The sequence below is a fragment of the Citrus sinensis genome, chromosome 3 (assembly GCF_022201045.2).
Source record: "Citrus sinensis cultivar Valencia sweet orange chromosome 3, DVS_A1.0, whole genome shotgun sequence".
Lineage (NCBI taxonomy): Eukaryota > Viridiplantae > Streptophyta > Magnoliopsida > Sapindales > Rutaceae > Citrus > Citrus sinensis.
This window is the reverse complement of record NC_068558.1, coordinates 48,233,495-48,251,389: the sequence shown is the minus strand read 5'-3', so window position 1 is coordinate 48,251,389 and position 17,895 is coordinate 48,233,495. Positions and strand designations below refer to the sequence as shown.

General features: G+C 30.9%; 1 protein-coding gene across 1 annotated transcript; it reads right to left on the bottom strand.

Annotated features, from left to right (window-relative positions):
- Positions 1–7,651: 7,651 nt before the first annotated feature.
- On the bottom strand, positions 7,652–10,717 carry LOC127901394 (probable WRKY transcription factor 46). The gene is made up of 3 exons (XM_052438587.1): positions 9,812–10,717; positions 9,542–9,670; positions 7,652–8,474 (listed from the first exon to the last, which is right to left on the bottom strand). Exons 1-3 carry the CDS (start codon positions 10,123–10,125, stop codon positions 7,823–7,825), a joined length of 1,095 nt encoding a protein of 364 aa, XP_052294547.1. The 5' UTR covers positions 10,126–10,717; the 3' UTR covers positions 7,652–7,822.
- Between the last annotated feature and the right edge of the window lie 7,178 nt (positions 10,718–17,895).

Below are 17,895 nucleotides of genomic sequence, written 5' to 3'. Positions count from 1 at the left end.
TGTACATGTAACAAGAAATTTTTTTATTACAATTAAAATAAAAATCTTTAAAACATTAAAGGAAAATAATAGTGGTGATAAATGTACATGTAACAAGAATTTTTTTTATTAAAATTGAAATAAAAATCTTTAAAAAATTAAAGAAAAAATAATAGTGGTGACAATGTACGTGTAACAAGAAATTTTTTTTATTGCAATTGAAATAAAGATCTTTAAAAAAATTAAAGGAAAATAATAGTGGTGACAATGTACGTGTAACAAGAAATTTTTTTTATTGCAATTGAAATAAAGATCTTTAAAAAAATTAAAGGAAAATAATAGTGGTGACAAATGTACATGTAACAAGAATTTTTTTTATTAAAATTGAAAAAAAAATCTTTAAAAAATTAAAGAAAAAATAATAGTGGTGACAATGAACATGTAAGAAGAATTGTTTTTTTTATTGCAATTGAAAAAAAAACCTTAAAAAATTAAATGAGCTAAAAATTTTGTTTTTTTACATAGAGGGGCATTTTTGTCATTCAATCAAAAGTTAAACGGAGCCATTAAACTTAACTAAGAAAATAACGGAATTGGGGGCGTGTTGCAAAAATGTCAATTTTTTTGGGTGCGCAGTGCAACAAGTCAAATTTATTGGGGACGTGGTGCAAAATGTCAATTTATTTGGGGATAGGTTACAAATTTCCCAAATAAAACCCAACTCCGTATCCAAATTTTTTTTGAGGTTTTCTCCGATGACGTTACCCTAGTTCAAGCTGGTGACGATAAATATACCACAGATACGTTGACAGTTCTGCACCACAGCCCAATTTTCTTTAAAATAGTATTTTAAACCGAAAATTAAAAAAAAAAATTCATTATCTTTTGCCCACATATTTTATTTGTTTGTACTAAAAAAAATGTCATTTCAATAACATAGAAAATTAATCATATAATTAATGAGTCTTAGGGACAACAATTTCATTCACATAAAATTAATGCTAAGAGTCCAAAAGTAAAGAGCCCGTCTTTCTTGTCCACTCAAAGGTGATTTTTGGATCATAAGGCCGAAAAGTTTTTTGGTTCTTTGTACATAACTCTGTGGCCACGACTACCTTGCCTTAGGGATTAGATTTTGTCTGGTTTCTGTAACTCTCTGGAATTGCAGTTCTTCAAGGACAAAAAAAATTCAATTTTTTTTTTTTTGGGTTTGGAAATAAAGAAATCTAGATAAAATGAAGCAACCGTGATAATAATAGATAAATACAAGGGTCTAGACTATTAAAAATTAATGGTTCTCCATTAATCAATTGATTAATCATTTAATTTTAACAAATCTCAATCATTGAAAAGAGTTAAATCTAAAGGTCCAGAACTGATGTAAAAATAAATATAATTTTAGGCGTTGTTTTTCCAGGAAAGATGGATTGGGACGCCATTCGTATTCGTAATTAAACAAGAAGTTGAAGATGCTTTGCCTCCACATCATCATCCTGCAAAACCAAGTTCCATATACTCCCTCCATAATGATACAAACAAGCCCAGTTCACCAATAACACTGGAAAAGTATGCTCTTCTCGTTAATCAGATAGGACAAAAAGAAAACCTGCAGACAGAAATTAAGTTAATAAGTTCCATTACTAAATACACCCAATTGAACGACTGCTAACACCTCCTATCTATGTCGAGCAGTGTGTTGTATTGTATGGGCTTTTAGTTCTATCAAGTGATTTGTCATAGTCCAATTGTGCCCGATTAATCATAGGATTATTATTATCATCATTTGTATGTGGGCGAGGACGAGACGAGACATTGCTTTGAATTTCTGAATGGGTCATAATTGCATCAATTGGAGTAAATTAAGATTAGGACTGATTTGAGCTCTTAATAAGTGGAAGTGATATTGCAGACAAATAGATTTTCAATGGAGAAGAGCAAGAGCAACTGCAAGGTTTGTGTTACTGGAGGTGAAGGTCTTATCGGCTCTTGGCATGTCAATAACCTTTTACACCAAGAAAGGCAAGGATATGCATATACCGTCCAACATGAAACTTTGAGAAATTTTGATTCTCTCCCTCTTACGTACATTATGAGATGAGACCAATTGCATGTTCAATATTAGGACACAAATTCTAATTACATGTTTGAATTTCAACACTGCAGATGATAAGTCGGAAGTTGACTTTCTAAAGAGCTTTCCTGATGAGATTTATGATCCAGATAAGTTTCAGTATCCAATCCAAGGATGTCATTTTGTTTTTCGACGAGCAATATTGTCTCTTCAATTCATTACCTTCCAATTACACCAATACTTAGATATTGAACAGTTCAATAACACATATAACTGACGCCAGCATTGGAGCTGCTGAGGGCATTGCAGACTTCTGTGTTAGATCAGGAACTGTGATATACACCTAGCACTCAGGCAGTAGTGGTTTTATGAGATACCTCACCTCTTGATCATCATCATCCAACTGCTTACTCCAATGATTTTCTAATGGTATCTAAACATAAGTTTCTTGTTGTCCGCTTAAATCCATAAATTAAGCAGAGACCAATTCAATTAAATTGAGCACTCTGTCCTCACCTCAGAGATGTATATGCAGAGTCTAAAGTCCTACTGCTAGAAGAAAGAGAAATATTGAGAAAGCTTGGCCTTGTAGCTGGAGATACCAATATACCTTAGAGGTACAGTTGCATATCAACAAAAGCATCGGTCTATGTTTTTCACAACTGCAGCAATTGCCCATTACTACCAACAGAATTACCCATAATTTAATTTTAATTGGGTTTCAGGGATTAGGACGTGTCGAAGAGAGAAATTAAGGGGGACGCAACCAAGATTATGGAACAGGGTAATTTTGAGCACAAAAATATGATTTCAAGATGACATTAGATGTACTCAGCTACAACAACTTTATGTACCAATAAATATTCTCTTTCAAAACATAAAGTACCACCTTGTCTTTCCATGACTAGTAAAAGAAAGTTTGGGTACTCATCTAAAATATATAATATAACATTATTAGAATTAAGGATATGACACTACTGTGTTTAATTAAGTATTCGAAATAAATTTTCAAACCTCCAATGGTACTGCTGTATCAAGGCTCACACTACTGGCTGGCAGCTGGCTTTTAATGTAGCCTTGAACTCGCGTAGTTTGAGGTGTTGAGTAATCAACAGAGCTAGTTCCAGTAATCAACAGTCAAGCCTTCGTAATGTGTATTCAAACCAGAAATCATTCCCAACCATCTTCTCATCCAATGATTACCAGATCAAAATCTGGAATCTTCAAACCAAAGGTCTATACAGTCACCTTAGCCAACAAAGAACCTAGTACAGTTCAAGAAGCTCTTAGCAGTCAGAATTGTCATCAAGCCATGGTAGATGAGTATGAAGCTCTGATACCATGTTTGAAAGCTTAAAAGCTTGAATGAACAGACTGTTTGGTTACTGAGAAAGTGCTAAGAAAATTGTAAAAGAACTTCTGGAATTAAATGCTTTATTTCATTTTTTTGCTTAAATCACAAAATGATTACAATATGCTTGGATTTATACTCAGCTGTTTTACAGCTTAACAGAAAATGAAGAACTAACTAAAAACTTGATCTTAACGTGTCTAACTAACTTCACCTGAGCTGGCACTTCAATCTTCAATTGATTCAGCTGACTGTATTCATCTCACACGTGTGCTGCATCCTTCCATGTATTATGAGCTTCCTTGACAAAGCATAATAAGAAATGGAAAACTGGTCTCTGTTAAAATTAGTTTCTTTTGTTTCCTCAACTTCTGTGAATTCACTTGAACTGCTGATGTTGTCATAATTTTTAACAGGTTCAATCATCAGAAGTCGCTTTTGCTTGCAATTCCACTTTTCATCACAATACCAACACAAACCCTTTGCCGTGCACTCTTTGAGTTCTTGGTCTGTAAGTCGCTTTGAATTGTTTCGAACAACTGTTCTGGCGGGTCGGGATCTTTAGTTGTAGCCCTAGTTGTACGAGGTGTCTCCTAGTTGATCTTGTCTTCTAACATCCTAGCACAGGAAATAGCTACTGTCATGGTTTGAGGCTTGTACGCTTCAATCTCGCGCCCGAATGTCAGTTTGTAATCCTTCATATAAAGGTTCCTATTAGACTTTATAAATTTTACTATTTAAATACCTATTTACTTACCTATATGACAAATAAAAAAAGGTAAAAAAATATGATATTCTCCAAAAAACTCTTCAAATAAAAATAAGTTAATATTATTTTAATCATATAATTAGTTTTTTTAAAATAAAAGTCAATAACAATTAAGGCAATGTTTACTTTCTGGAGTGGGAGTGAGAAGTGTGGATTTCTCCCACTCCAGTGTTTACTTCAACAAAATAGAGAGGAATTGGAAATCCCACTCCATGGGATCCATCCATTTTTGGAGTAGGGAGTGGAAATCCACTCCCACCTCTCCCTTTTCTACCATTTGTTTTTAATTTAATTTAATAAAATAAAATAATTTATAAATATATTTATTTAAATAATATTATTATATTTAACTAAATAATAATTTACATTGATTATAAGTTAAAATTACTTAAAAATAATAATATTATATTAATAGAGAATTAATAAATATATTCTATCTTTATTTAATAATATAATATTATTATATTTATTTTAAAAATAATAGTACTATATTTATTTAATATTAATAATTAATAATAATAAACAGTTTATTCTAAGAAAATATTAATTTTGTACTAAATAATATTATATTAATAAATTTAATATAATTATATAAAATAAAATAACGTTTCATTTTATATTTACCCTTCTTTTATTAAATTTACTATAACTATATTTAATAAATATTTAAATAATATTATTATATTTAACTAAATAATAATTGGGTTTGATTCTAAGTTTAATTTACTTAAAAATAATATTATTATATTAATAGAGAATTAATAATATTACTATATGCAATCTTTATTTGAAAATATAATATTATTATATTTATTTAAAAATAATAGTATTATATTTATTTAATATTAATAATTAATACTAATAAATAGTATATTCTAAGAAAATATTAATTTTATACTATGTTAATAGTAAAAATATTTCATTTATATTGCCCTTATCAACAATTTTTAATTTATATAATTAAAATTATAAAAAAATTGTGATGTTCATAATTAAGAATATTAATAATTATTATAAATTTACAAATAGAATAAAATAAATGTTTATTCATTAAATATATTTTTTATTAACTTTGTAATTAAAAACCATAATTTTTTACATAAAGATAAAATTGTAATTTGAAACTATTTACTCCCAATCCAAGACAAAGTAAACACATAAATTGGATTCTAATCTTCATTCCATACTTCCATTCCAGTGTAAGTAAACAACCTACTCTCACTCCGACTCCACACTCTCAATCATAGGATTCCCACTCTAATCCAAAAAGTAAACGCTACCTAAAACACTTCTCTCTTTTTCTTCAATAAAAAATAATAAAATATAAATTGAAGAGAGAAAATTATCTCTCCAAATTTGAAAAGAGATAATCAATTTTTATTTAAAGAATCTTAATTAGAGTGTCTTTTAGAGCTTTAAATATTGATGCGGCTCTTCAAATAAATAATAAAATCTTATTTGAAGAGCATTTTGGTGATGCTCTTAGTTGTTGATCTGACCAATCGTTCAAAGCAACTTTGACGTTGCAATGCAATAGTTGTTTGCTGAAATTTGCTAATATATTTGGGCAAACGTTTGTTTAGTTAATATATTTTAGTTAAATATTTGTTTAATCCATGTGTTTTATATTTCAAGATACTTGTTGGTCCTACTCTTACCTTTTTTTTTAAACTTTTATAATAATAATACTCTTACAACAATATTCTTGCAGATAATAATAAAAAAATGAATTTATTAAATTAGCCTAAAGAGAATTAATTTTTTTATAAAAATTAATGGAAAAATTACTACAAGGGTATTAAACATTACTTTAAATTGGCTAGTATTAATTTATTTATAACTAATAATTAGTAAGATTGTTGAAAAGATATGAAAAATATCAGTTGTATTATACTGATATTTATTTCTCAATTTGCTAATAAGTAAATAAGTAATTATTGTTAATTTACTAATTAATTTTTTATAGATAAAAAAGTTAATGTAAAAGATATCATTGTATGGGTATTATTGTAAAAAAAAAAAAGTAAGGATAAAACTATAACATACTTAATAATATGAGTATCTTGAAATACTTTTTAAAATATAAAGATTAAATAGCACCGCACTGTTATGACCTTAGGGATTTAACTGAAAATTGATATGTAATTAGAAACTAAATTGATCACTTCGAGGGGATCGGCCTTCAATTTTGCCAAAGGCTGAAATTTTTATTGATAGCTAGTCTTAACGGAATGAGAATTTATACTAGTCTTAAACTGTATTTGAAAAGGGAAAGAAAATCCTAAATTATAGAGAAGTAGAATAGAGAATCCTAAACTAATGTAAGAAAGATAAATAATAGAAAGTCAAGGAACTCCTTGTAGTAGTAGAAATAGAAAAGGATGGGTTCTAAAAATGAAAGATTCAAACGATTCAGTTTTAGTTTTACGGCCACGGTACAAATAAAGCCGATGAGACAACTTACCTGAAAATTGAAAGGCTCAATCTTTCGAGCTAAGGTTAACCTGAAAGAAGAGTGAAGCTTGATGATAGCTGATGAGGCTTGGGAGAGGACAAGCGAGAGAATGAGGGTGTATGTTTATTTTTTAATTTTTATTTTCAAAATTTATGTGCTCTTACTTTAAAAAAATTATAAAATTTTTAAATAATTTATAGCTAATTAATGTTTCTTTTATTTGCTGCTAAATATTAGGATTCGCCCAAATTTCAAGCAAAGATACTAATTAGACAAGTATGACATGTCTTAACTTGGTTTGATTATAGAAAGTTTCATCTCTAGCATTTTTCTTAATTTGTACATAATTTCTTAACAAAAAAAAAGTCCAACACATATGAAAGGAGTTCCTGTGTGAATTAACAATATAATAAAGTCTAATAAATCAGTATAATAAAGTCCAACACAAAATAATTTACATAGTCTAGAAATCCGGTGTGAATTACAAATTTACAGTAATAAATAAAAAAAGAAAGAAATAATATAAAAAAAAAACACATATGAAAGGAGTTCCATTGCCAATTTGGCATCAACATTCACCACTTCTTAATTCTTCAACACATTTTTAGATAATATTAGAACTCCACACCAAGTTATTTGCACACATCCACATTCACATCCAAAATATCTGCATTATCACTTGTATTAATTAAGATAAAATCTACTTTTAATTTTAATTTTTCTCTCCAAATTGTTTGGCTTTCCGGTTTGGTGCGGTTTTGAACTGAATTAAACAAATGAATCATTGCTGCTATTTGTGGGTTTCAATATTTCAGCTGCAAACAATACCGTAGATTTGTATTGTGTGTGAATATATGAACTTTGTAATTGGATCATTTTAAATCTTAAAATCATTTTTCCTTTTCAAGCGTAAGAAATATGTAGCAGTGATGTAGCTTATTAGTCAGAAAATTTTACACGAGACAAATAATTTATTGCCTAGATTCAAACAACAATGGAGAGAAGAGAAGAGAAGAGAAGAAAAAAGAAAAAAAAGTTACAATTTATATAATTTCCAAAATCAACTGCCAAATCAAGAAAACTCTCTTGGCCAGCTCCATATAAATGGAGACTTTCTTATCTTATTGTACAATTAATTTGAGTATACGCTGGCTAGGGTCTCCAAGTGCAACATCTATCCCATATTTATTTAATAACCTAGAAGCAATCCAAGTCGTCAAACTGAAAATTTGGGTCCAAATCTTCCTTTGTAAGCGAGAAATCAAAGTCCCCAAATGGTGAGTTGATGACTGAAGTTGGAGTTGAAATTATCTCAGCTTTGAGATCAGACTCCGGAGTTTGCACATCGTAGCCAAGTCCAAAGTTGGTCATGCGGCACGGTGACATTGAGAAGTAGTTGGATTCTGATGTTGCCGGTGAAATAAACGTTGGCGAAAAACCACCCATGAAATTGTTGTCTATCATACCATCCAAAAACAAGTTGTCTTCAACATTAATATTTTCTTGTCCAATTGATTCATGTGGAAAAGAAAATGGAGAAAAGATGCTCTCTGCGGCGTCCAAGTCCTCACTCTTAACTCTAAGCTCTGCTCCAAAGTTGAGCATTACCCCATTTGCTTCTTTCGGCTTTTCTTCACTCTCTTTTTGTTGATTGCAACAAGGATTCTTCTGATCAATGGACACTTGCTTTGTTGATGAAGTCGAAGCCAATGCTAAATGAGAGTTTTGGCTACACTTATGTCTCCCTCGATATGTCACTTCAAACATTGAAGGGTCATCGTCGGATCTTTGAACTTGTTTAGTTGCTAAACAACCTCGGGCATGACGATGCGTGCACCTGTAATACCCTCTGCAGATTTCGGGATTTTGTTTTTAGAGAAAGTGTCAACATATATAACCAATAAAGTTTTGAAAGTTAAATAGAGATTATCCATAGAAACACGAGGAGAATTTGTGCGAGAAACAGAACACAAAAGTCCACAGAAAGGTAAAATTGTTGCAGCATCAGAAACGCGGAAAATAATAATTGAATCTAAGCCAGTTGAGTGCCCTTAACATAAAATTTAAGAACTAGTTTGGGGGACCCCAGGGCACAGGCCCAAGATTTGATACTTGGTGTTAGACCAGTAGCTAAGAGTTGTCCACATAAAGGGGTATGAAATGAAAGGAATGGCCTACATAGAAAAGGAACAAAAGGACGATATGAATTGCCGAGCATGTTGATCAAAATCGACAGATGCATGAACCCCATTAAAGATAGCAGCCATAAAACCAAAACCTAACTTGAATGCTTTGTCAGAACTTGATAGAAACGAAGCTGTAATTAGGTGCTTTGGATAAGTTCAAGTACCGTGTGAATAAATATACGTATTTCTTTTTAGAAACTATATATTATAATTAAAAATTTACTGAGACTAACCTAGATCAATACCACTGTGACACAACTTCAAATTTTACCTTTTCTAATTTGAATGGATATAATTATTTACTCTGTAAATATCCACTCTACCCAATAATAATAATTAATATATACATGTAAAATAGCTCTCGCGCTGTAATTAATTTTATTTTATTTGTAAAGAAAAGGGAAGGTGAAAACTGAAAAGCAAAGGGGTTTCGTCCTCTTTCGATTTGTAAGCTTCTTCACTTCTCCGGATGATATGATATGTCATCTCAGATAAACAAATAGATAGGTGTTGTGTGGCAGTGGCACAAGCAAAAAGGCCTTTTTGCTTTTTAGATAAGAAAGAAAGATTTTGAGTGATTTAAAGGTGGAGCTTAATTTCTATCATAAGCTCACGTAGGTACATATAATGTATTCATTTCAATCATGCCAGATTACAGACAAAAGCCAGCAAGAGGATTTAAATTATTATAGTTAAAGAAATGGTAATAAAAGTGGTGAGGTGAAGTTACCTTGGAAAATTACGACCAAGAATATCTTTCTGGCCATATTTTCTCCAGCAATAACCATCATCAAGAGTCCCTTCCAATGCTGTCCCCGAGGTAACCTTTACTTGTTCAGTCCATTGAGGCATTGTCTTTCTACAATTAATTAATACACAAGAACCAAACAAGCCAATTAGATGGAATTAAATGCAAGTATTTTAATTACTTAATTATGTGCACATAAAGATAATAAGGTTAGAAAGATTAAAGTAATTTGCAGGAAAATTTAATTATTACCTCTTCTTGGATACGACATCTTTACAATAGTCTTGATCAGAAGCATCGCTTCTTGGGCTAGTAGCAGTGTTGGGAAAAGAACGTGGTGATTCAACCATGGTGATGTCGAGCTTATTGGACTGGAGAGAATGACTATAATTTAGCATTGAAAGTGCTTTCTCATAAGAAGAAAGAATCTCTTGTACTAAGAATTCGCGAGTTTCTGGAGAGGAAGATGGATTCAGATGATTCCTAAGCCGCTTAGCTAGCTCTTTCCCTTGTGCTAGCTCAGTAATAAGAATATTTTGATCCCTATCCATCGTCGACCTTTTCATATCTGAACAATTCCCTAGCAACCAATTGACGAAACACTAAGTACCGGAATCCGTACGAGTCTGAGCAGAGAGATCACTAGCAAGTCCAATTCATACGAGCAAAGGAACCAAAATGTGAGCTAGGATGTGACCAAAACCACTCTAAATCTTGAATTTTGTTTTATTCGGTTACACAAGTGCTCTAGTAATCAAGATCATGCGAATTGATTACTTGAAGGAAGAAGATTAAGAAAAGAAGAAAAGTGCTTTCGTAGTGAACAAGAGTTGAAGCTGAGGCGAAAGAGTAGAGGATATTGGACAGAAATAAGAAGGAAGAGAGATCAACTTTTGACTGAGTCGTGTTTTTTGATTTCCTGAAATGAACTACGTTCTTTCCGGTCATGGGAGTGGGGTTGTTTTATACATGTCTATGGAGAGAGAGAGAGAGATGCACCTTTAAGTATTTAATAAAACTGAACAGTAGTGAGCGAGAGAAGGTCCAAATGTCTAATGGTGACCGATTCAACCCCTTCTCTCTCCCCTTTTTATTCTTTAGTTTAGTGTATGAATCACTGATCGAAGTTGAAGAACATAACAACGAAGAAAAGTGAAAAGAAAAGAAAATATAAAATTATTTAGCGAAAAGAAAGTGAGTGACGTGGAAGTTGGAACCAAGAAATAAGAATCTTCAAAGCTTGTTCCGCGTTGTCTCTCGCTCGCTTCCCTTGGTTTTGTTTCGCCGTGGATCAAGATTAGGATGACGAAGGCTGATGGCGTCGAGTGCAGGCCCTTGCTTGCGTCGATGTTGATAGATCGCTCCATGTGACTCGCGATGCACCAATATTTTTTCACACGTGTAACACTAACTCATTTTTATATTAATATTATATTCTACAAATGAGTTAAATTAAAAAAAATCGCTTAGCCTTTGCTCCAGTGGTAAGAACCTTGCCTTCCCGCGACACATGCACATAATTATTTTCTTTCTTAATTATGATATATAATTAAGTAAAGATAATTTTCTTCATTTTAAAATATGAGTAGAATAAACACTCATTGAATATTAAAAAGAGTAAAATCTAGACAGTGTTATATATTGTAAACTAGTTCCAATAATTATTTGATTGTTAATATCAATTATAATCTCATACAATATGAATCATAATTTGAACATTAATCTCATGTAATTACAAAAATTAGTTCAACTAATTAATCTTTTATTTTGTACACATGATTAGAGAATATATGCCTTAATTTTTATCGACATCGTCTTGTCCTTTTGGGGTGGTGGTTGTTTATAAATGATCTACAATTTTTATCCACCTTGACCCTTGAACAGTTGAACCGGCCACGTCAGCTTAATTAGCCCACTGACAGACAAATTTTGATAAATAAACTTTTTCATTTTTTAATCAAATGGGAAAAAAATTAATCAAATGGGATTAAGGCCCCCCTTTTTTTTTCGCTAGTGCTAATGAAACACTGTTCACTGTTGCTAGCATCTCATGAGAACATAATTTTAGTTTTGGGTTTAAAATGGTTTGCTGATAGAATATAATTCCTTTTGGGTTCAAGCTATTGATTTTGGTTTAAAATGGTTCGTTGATAGAATATAAGCCAAAGAATATAATTATTTTTGGCTATCTTTGGGAGTTAAGATTAAGTAAAGGATTGGACTAATTATTGGGACAAAATATTAATACCATGTTTGGCATGCTCACTCGAATTCGATTAATGGACTAAATTCAAATTTTAATCCTAAATTCAGGGGATTGCTAATCCTAATTTTCATGTGGCTTTAGTTAGGACTAGGTAATGTCAAGAATAATATTTGTCCATTTATAATATCTTCCATAATTTATTACACTATTTTTTTTATAACTTAAAAATTATTTATTTATTGTTTTAATTAAGTTATTTATTTATTTTTCATGATTTACTTAAAAATTATTAACTAATTTATTATTTGAAAATTTTTATTTATTTTATTTAATGAAATGATATATTTCATTTGAAATAACCTATAATTTAAATATCTATAAATATATTTAAATTCAAATATTAATGTAAATACTATTTAATTTCATATAAATGTAATTTAACATAATCCAATCCGATACCGTACCAAATATAAGTCAACACTATGTATAAACCATTTTAATATAATCTATTCTAATTTATTTCAATCCTAATAGTTAGTTCAATCCAATCATGCGTGCTAAATATAGCCTTTGGGTTTAAAATGCTTTGCTGACCACCCATGCCTAAAACACGGTTTCATGCAATCTTTTCTAATTTTCATTTTAATAGTTATTTCTATTATTTTTACAGATAACTTCAAGATAAGTTGAATTAGCTCTAATTATTGATCATTTTTCTGGAGTACTTTATTTATGTTTTTCTTTGCCGAAGAACAAATAAATTGACATTATCACACATAAGAGACAGCAATGATCCTCGTGGAAAGGAGTCACATTTCATAAAAATATAGGAAGACAGTCAATAGTTTTGTGTTAATTAAAAACAAAAACAAAAATAAAAAACATTGTTGCGTTGGATGCAATTAATAATGAAGATTTTAGTTGTAGAACATGGAGAAGTGGAGTAGAAATGCATTTGTTTAATCAACTACAGTTAATCTAGTATTATTATATTAGCCGAGGCCCTTTTTTTTAAAAAAAAAAACTTTTATTTATCGTTTTTGCTGTAAAATTAAGGGAAAACCAACCCCGCATCCATTTGCTCACATGAGACTTGATCTCACTAATGGCAAATATCTGATAGAAACTTAATGTGCAAGATTTTTGTGTGTTCATCTTGATCACCACTTTAGTCGTATAACAATTAATATATTGTCTGAATTTTGTGTGTTAATTTTTTCTTAAAAAGAAAAGAAAAGAAAATAATGATCATTAATTTGAACACACAGCCTGCTTTTCAGGGAACAATTTGAGGCATGCAGTTTTCCCCTGCACGGAAAACGGCATAACAGTTTATGATCGGATGTCAAAAAAACAAAATTCAATTCAAATGTCATGATAGCACCGCTCTCACTTTCAAAAAATACATTATTTGCTGTCGTTATCAAAATCCGAAATCAAAACCGGGGAGAAGAGCTTTCTACTTCGAGGAAATTACCAAGTTATGATCAAGAAATTTGGTAACACACCCAACGATTACAAAAAGCAAATGGAGAAGGGGGGGTCCCAGTCAGTCGGGAAAACGTGTGGGCCCTGGCCCATTTTTATTTGCGTTGGCAAGTCAAAGGTCGTGCTTTCTCGGTGATAGATGTTCAGTGAGAAAGAGGCAAAATCAACAGCCACGTCGTCTGAATGCAACGCAACGTTTCCACTTGGTCACGGCATTGTGGCCTTTGGGGTCTACACGATCGAGAGAGACAATGAGGATGGATATGGATTCAAACTATTTGATTTTGATTTCAATGAAGAACAGATCAATGGTAAGTCAAATTATCTCATATATTGTGGTGATGATGATGCGCTACGCATCAATCAATCATTGTAAGCGGAAGATTCAAGGAAAATATTTGATCAAATCACAATCCAGAAAAGCGGAAAGCATAAAATCTTAGACTTTGCATTCGCACTTTTAAGTTAAATGGAGCAAGAGACTTTTATATGACAACGAATTAGAAAAGATTTCTTTGTAAGAGATTAAACCATTTCTAAATTGCTTTCTAGAAAAAAAGGATTGAGAGTTTTGATTTTCTTTTATTATAAAGTTAAAAATATATTTCATTAATATTTCAATTATTTATCTTTAAATAAGCATGCATGTACCAATTGACATTTGGTTCAGTGGGAGAACCCTTACACTTACCTTTAAATTGCTTTCAGTTCTCTCTCAATCATCAAATAATTTAGTGGAAATAGTTTATTCCTTACGAAATATGAGTGATGTAGGTACCCTTCGAATATTAGAAAAGATTTAAAAAATCTGGACCGTGTTTCAGTAGATCAATGTACACGCCATGAGGGGTCCGAGTTGTATAATCTGATTGTAAATATCAATTGTAATATCTGATGTAATATTAATAATAATTTATGTATAATAGAATTTTAAAAAAAGCATGCATGTGTTTGGTATTCAAAAGATTGAGGTTATAAGGATCATTGCTCTGTTTTTTTTTTTTTCTCTTCTAACATCTTTTAATTTAATAAATTATTAAAATTAAGTCTTAAATGTATCACCCAACAATCAAATCAACTTGTTTCACTTTATATATAATTAAACTAATTTTTTTCTACTAAATTTAAAATATTAAGAAAGTATTAAAGAGACAAAGAGTGTCAAAGACTACTCGGGAATCTTAATTTACATGAACAATGCACATGCATTGACCTAGTAATTGTTAAACGAACACCGCGTGCACAAACAACGACGTAACGGAAAAGGAAAGAGAGGCCGCGTGGGTCCAAGACTGACAGTTACATGATCCAGAGCAACCCCTCGGTTGGTTCATACATTAATCACAATGTTTCTTCTTCAACTTCGGTAGTACCTTGAATTAATCCATCGGTTAATGGCTTCACAAACCATATCCTCTGATTCGGAGTTTTTAATTACAAATCTATAGTATAACCTTTGTTAAATAATATACGATAACTAATAAGTTTTATTATATAATAATTTTTACAGTCCCAACTTATATCTAAGTCTGAATTTAATCTATTTGAAGATATTTATAAATTTTAAGTTGTTTCTTTTTTACAACTTACGTATGAATTTAATACATTTAAATCTCAATAGAAAATTTAAATTTACTGATTTATATCTTAATAAAATAAACTAAATATGTTAATGATAATCATTATTACTCTCTTAAAAAATAATATCTATTCTCTTGATTTTTGTGCTTTATTGTAAACAATTCTGCCGTTCAATTTTTTTTTTCCAATTATGCCTGAATGTTTGGGCGAGTCCTTCTAAATTTCTCTTCATTATCTTGATTTTATATTTTCTTAAATTTACTAAAATTTATTTATTCAATTAGTTAATCTTAATTAATTCATGTCAATCATCTTAATTAACTCGTGTCAACCTTTATAAAATGTAAAATTATTATGACAAAAGTTCAGACTAATTGTAAATCGTATGAGATAATAAATTGGAAGAAAGAAAATTGTACAAAAATAAATTGAAATGGTATATATGTCAAAATACTAGTTTTAAGATGTTTTTAGATCTAAAAACAAACAATTTAGCATTTATAATCAAACATTCAGAAGAGAAAACCAAAAATTTGACCATATAGAAAGACTTGAGAAAAAGTTGTTTTACTTGAGGAATAGATTGTGAGGAAGATTAGTATTCTTGGGATTGCCATTGTTGAGAGTGAAGAGTTTGGTGATCAAAATCCTATATAAAACAATAACCCATCATGGCATCATGGGTCCCAGGGGGGTTATCAATGTAGACCCTCTAATGCTTAAGTCAATCCATCAGGGGTTCGCGAGGGTATTACTAGTGCAAACCTTCTTATGTTTAAGTCAGAGATAGAGAGTGGCACAATATAACAAATAAATAATATGAAAGATAAAAGAGATTGGGAGTAAAACTTAGAGGATATTGTACTTTCTCATCTAATGTACATTTCCTCTTTTTACACTTTTGAGTAGTGGCTATAAGAGAAATAGTAAAAAGTACAATTAAATTAGAAAAACTTATCTTTTATTCCGTAGGATTTGAGTTTGACAAAGAATTAGACTTGTATTGGTTTATTCTTTTTAAATTAAGATATGTTATTAGATGCAGGTCCTCGGGTTCGAGACAACTCATTTATGTCACGGTTGGGTTAATTAAAAATATGGATATAACAATATCATTCAAACATATTGATTTAAATCAATTCAAATTTTGGTAATATTCGAGTTTATTCATACTTAAGTTAAAAAAAAAAAAAAGTTTTGGAGCCAAGTTACACATTTTTCCCTCTTTAAAATTGTAGGATAGGAGATACTTACATACACTATAATTCTTCGTATTGTCTTGGGTAGATGAGATTTCATTGTCATTCTCTTCGGTCATCGGTTGATCAGAGCATAGGGATGTTGGGGACATTTTGGTCCTGAGCAGGAAACATATCTGAATGCTTTGGAGGGGCAGACAACTCCATCTGCTCGCTAGCTTGATTTATTTATTTAGCGAAGCTTAAGGTGAGTCTAGTCTAGTGCATGCATGCCATTGTCCAGAAGATTCAAGAATAAAAGATGGTGTATTCTTCCAACAAAAATAAAATAATCGATAAGGATGGGCTTTCAATGCGGGCCTAAGCTGCTTTTACTTTGCCCACTTTGCATGGCCTAGGGAGGTTTTGATGTTTTGGGGAATTTTTTTTTTTCTTCTTCTTCATCAATCGTACTGGTGCCTTGGTGGGAGTTTCTAAATACCATCATGTCATTTCCAAATGTTCACTAACATTGTAAACATTCAGACAAGCATTAATTATATATTTTCAGACGGTTGATATCTTATAATATTGATGGTAAAGGTAGGAAGTATTTAATAACTTACATAAACATTGTGGATGCTGCTGGAAAGGTAGGGGCAATATGATATAAGGCCAGAGAAAAAAGCACATAATTAAAGTTTAAAAAAAATTTCCGTGAGCTTAGACTTAGAATTGTAATGATTACAAATTTTATTGACAATGTCAACCAATGAAAATTCAACAACTTTGCGACAGTAACAACTGAAGCGGTATGCAAAATCGGTGTGCCTTATAAATTGATTTGCTGGTGAAGCAAATCAATCCAGACAACTTTCGCAACACTCAATAAATTTTCGCTTTTGTACAATATTAATGGTGCATTTGAAATTGAGGTTGAGCAGTTGGATTTTAAAAGTTACAGTATTAAAATATTTGATAAACACTAGTTGATGTAGCTTGCAAGCTATGTTATTATGATTTTTCACTTATATAATAAAAAAATTATTATATGTTTAATAATTTTATCAAAATTATTATTTCAAATTTACATTTACTATATATTACTAACTTTTATTTCATAGTTACAGGTTTTTTTTCACAACAGCTGTAACTTAAAAGATACAACACCTCAATTTCAAACACATCTTAAAAGTGACGGCTTGCACATGTGACATGAATCAATGTAATTTTCAGTTTAATTAATTGGGGACTTACAACTCACATCCAAGATAACATCATATAAAGAGACGATGGCACGATGCTTTTATTAATTAGTTATTTCCATTTTCCTTTGAGCAACAAGGAAAAAAGGCAAAAAAAAAAAAAAGGAAAAAAAACTGAAAAGTGGAATAGCCAAATGAGCCAGGGCTTTGATTTTCTCAAATGGTTGGTCCACATCCAGGGGTGTAAATTTTCTAGGAAAGTATGCGGGAACAACCAAAGCCATTATGATTCAACAGCGGTCAATACCTGACAATTTGAAGCACTTCAATTATCAACATACAACAATTTAATTTCTTTCTGAATAAGTATATATACATCTTGAAACGATAAAACTATCGAAGTATTCCAATTAACAGAATATAAAATAAACAGTGCTGCTATTTACCCCGATTCAAATCCTGAAATTAATACAAACGATGCTGTTTCATCTTCTTCTTTTTTTTCGTTCCCCCTAAAACAACGCTGTTTTGGTTTAGTTAAGGCAACAACAATGGCAGCCCCAAATTGCTTTCTCTTCCTCTTTGTCTCACAGCCATTTGCCTTCTATGTCTCTGTAAAGCAACTGCTTTCTCTTCCCCTTCGTTTCACAGCCGTTCGCGATCCACAACTGGCAGCCA

Bases quoted from the DNA above. Each gene is read 5' to 3' on its own strand.
- LOC127901394 (XM_052438587.1), bottom strand. From the start codon at position 10,125: ATGAAAAGGTCGACGATGGATAGGGATCAAAATATTCTTATTACTGAG. The intron at 9,671-9,811 runs GTAATAATTAAA...AATTAATTGTAG, and splicing joins GATGTCGTATCCAAGAAGAG to AAAGACAATGCCTCAATGGA. The intron at 8,475-9,541 runs GTAACTTCACCT...CGAAATCTGCAG, and splicing joins CTTGGTCGTAATTTTCCAAG to AGGGTATTACAGGTGCACGC.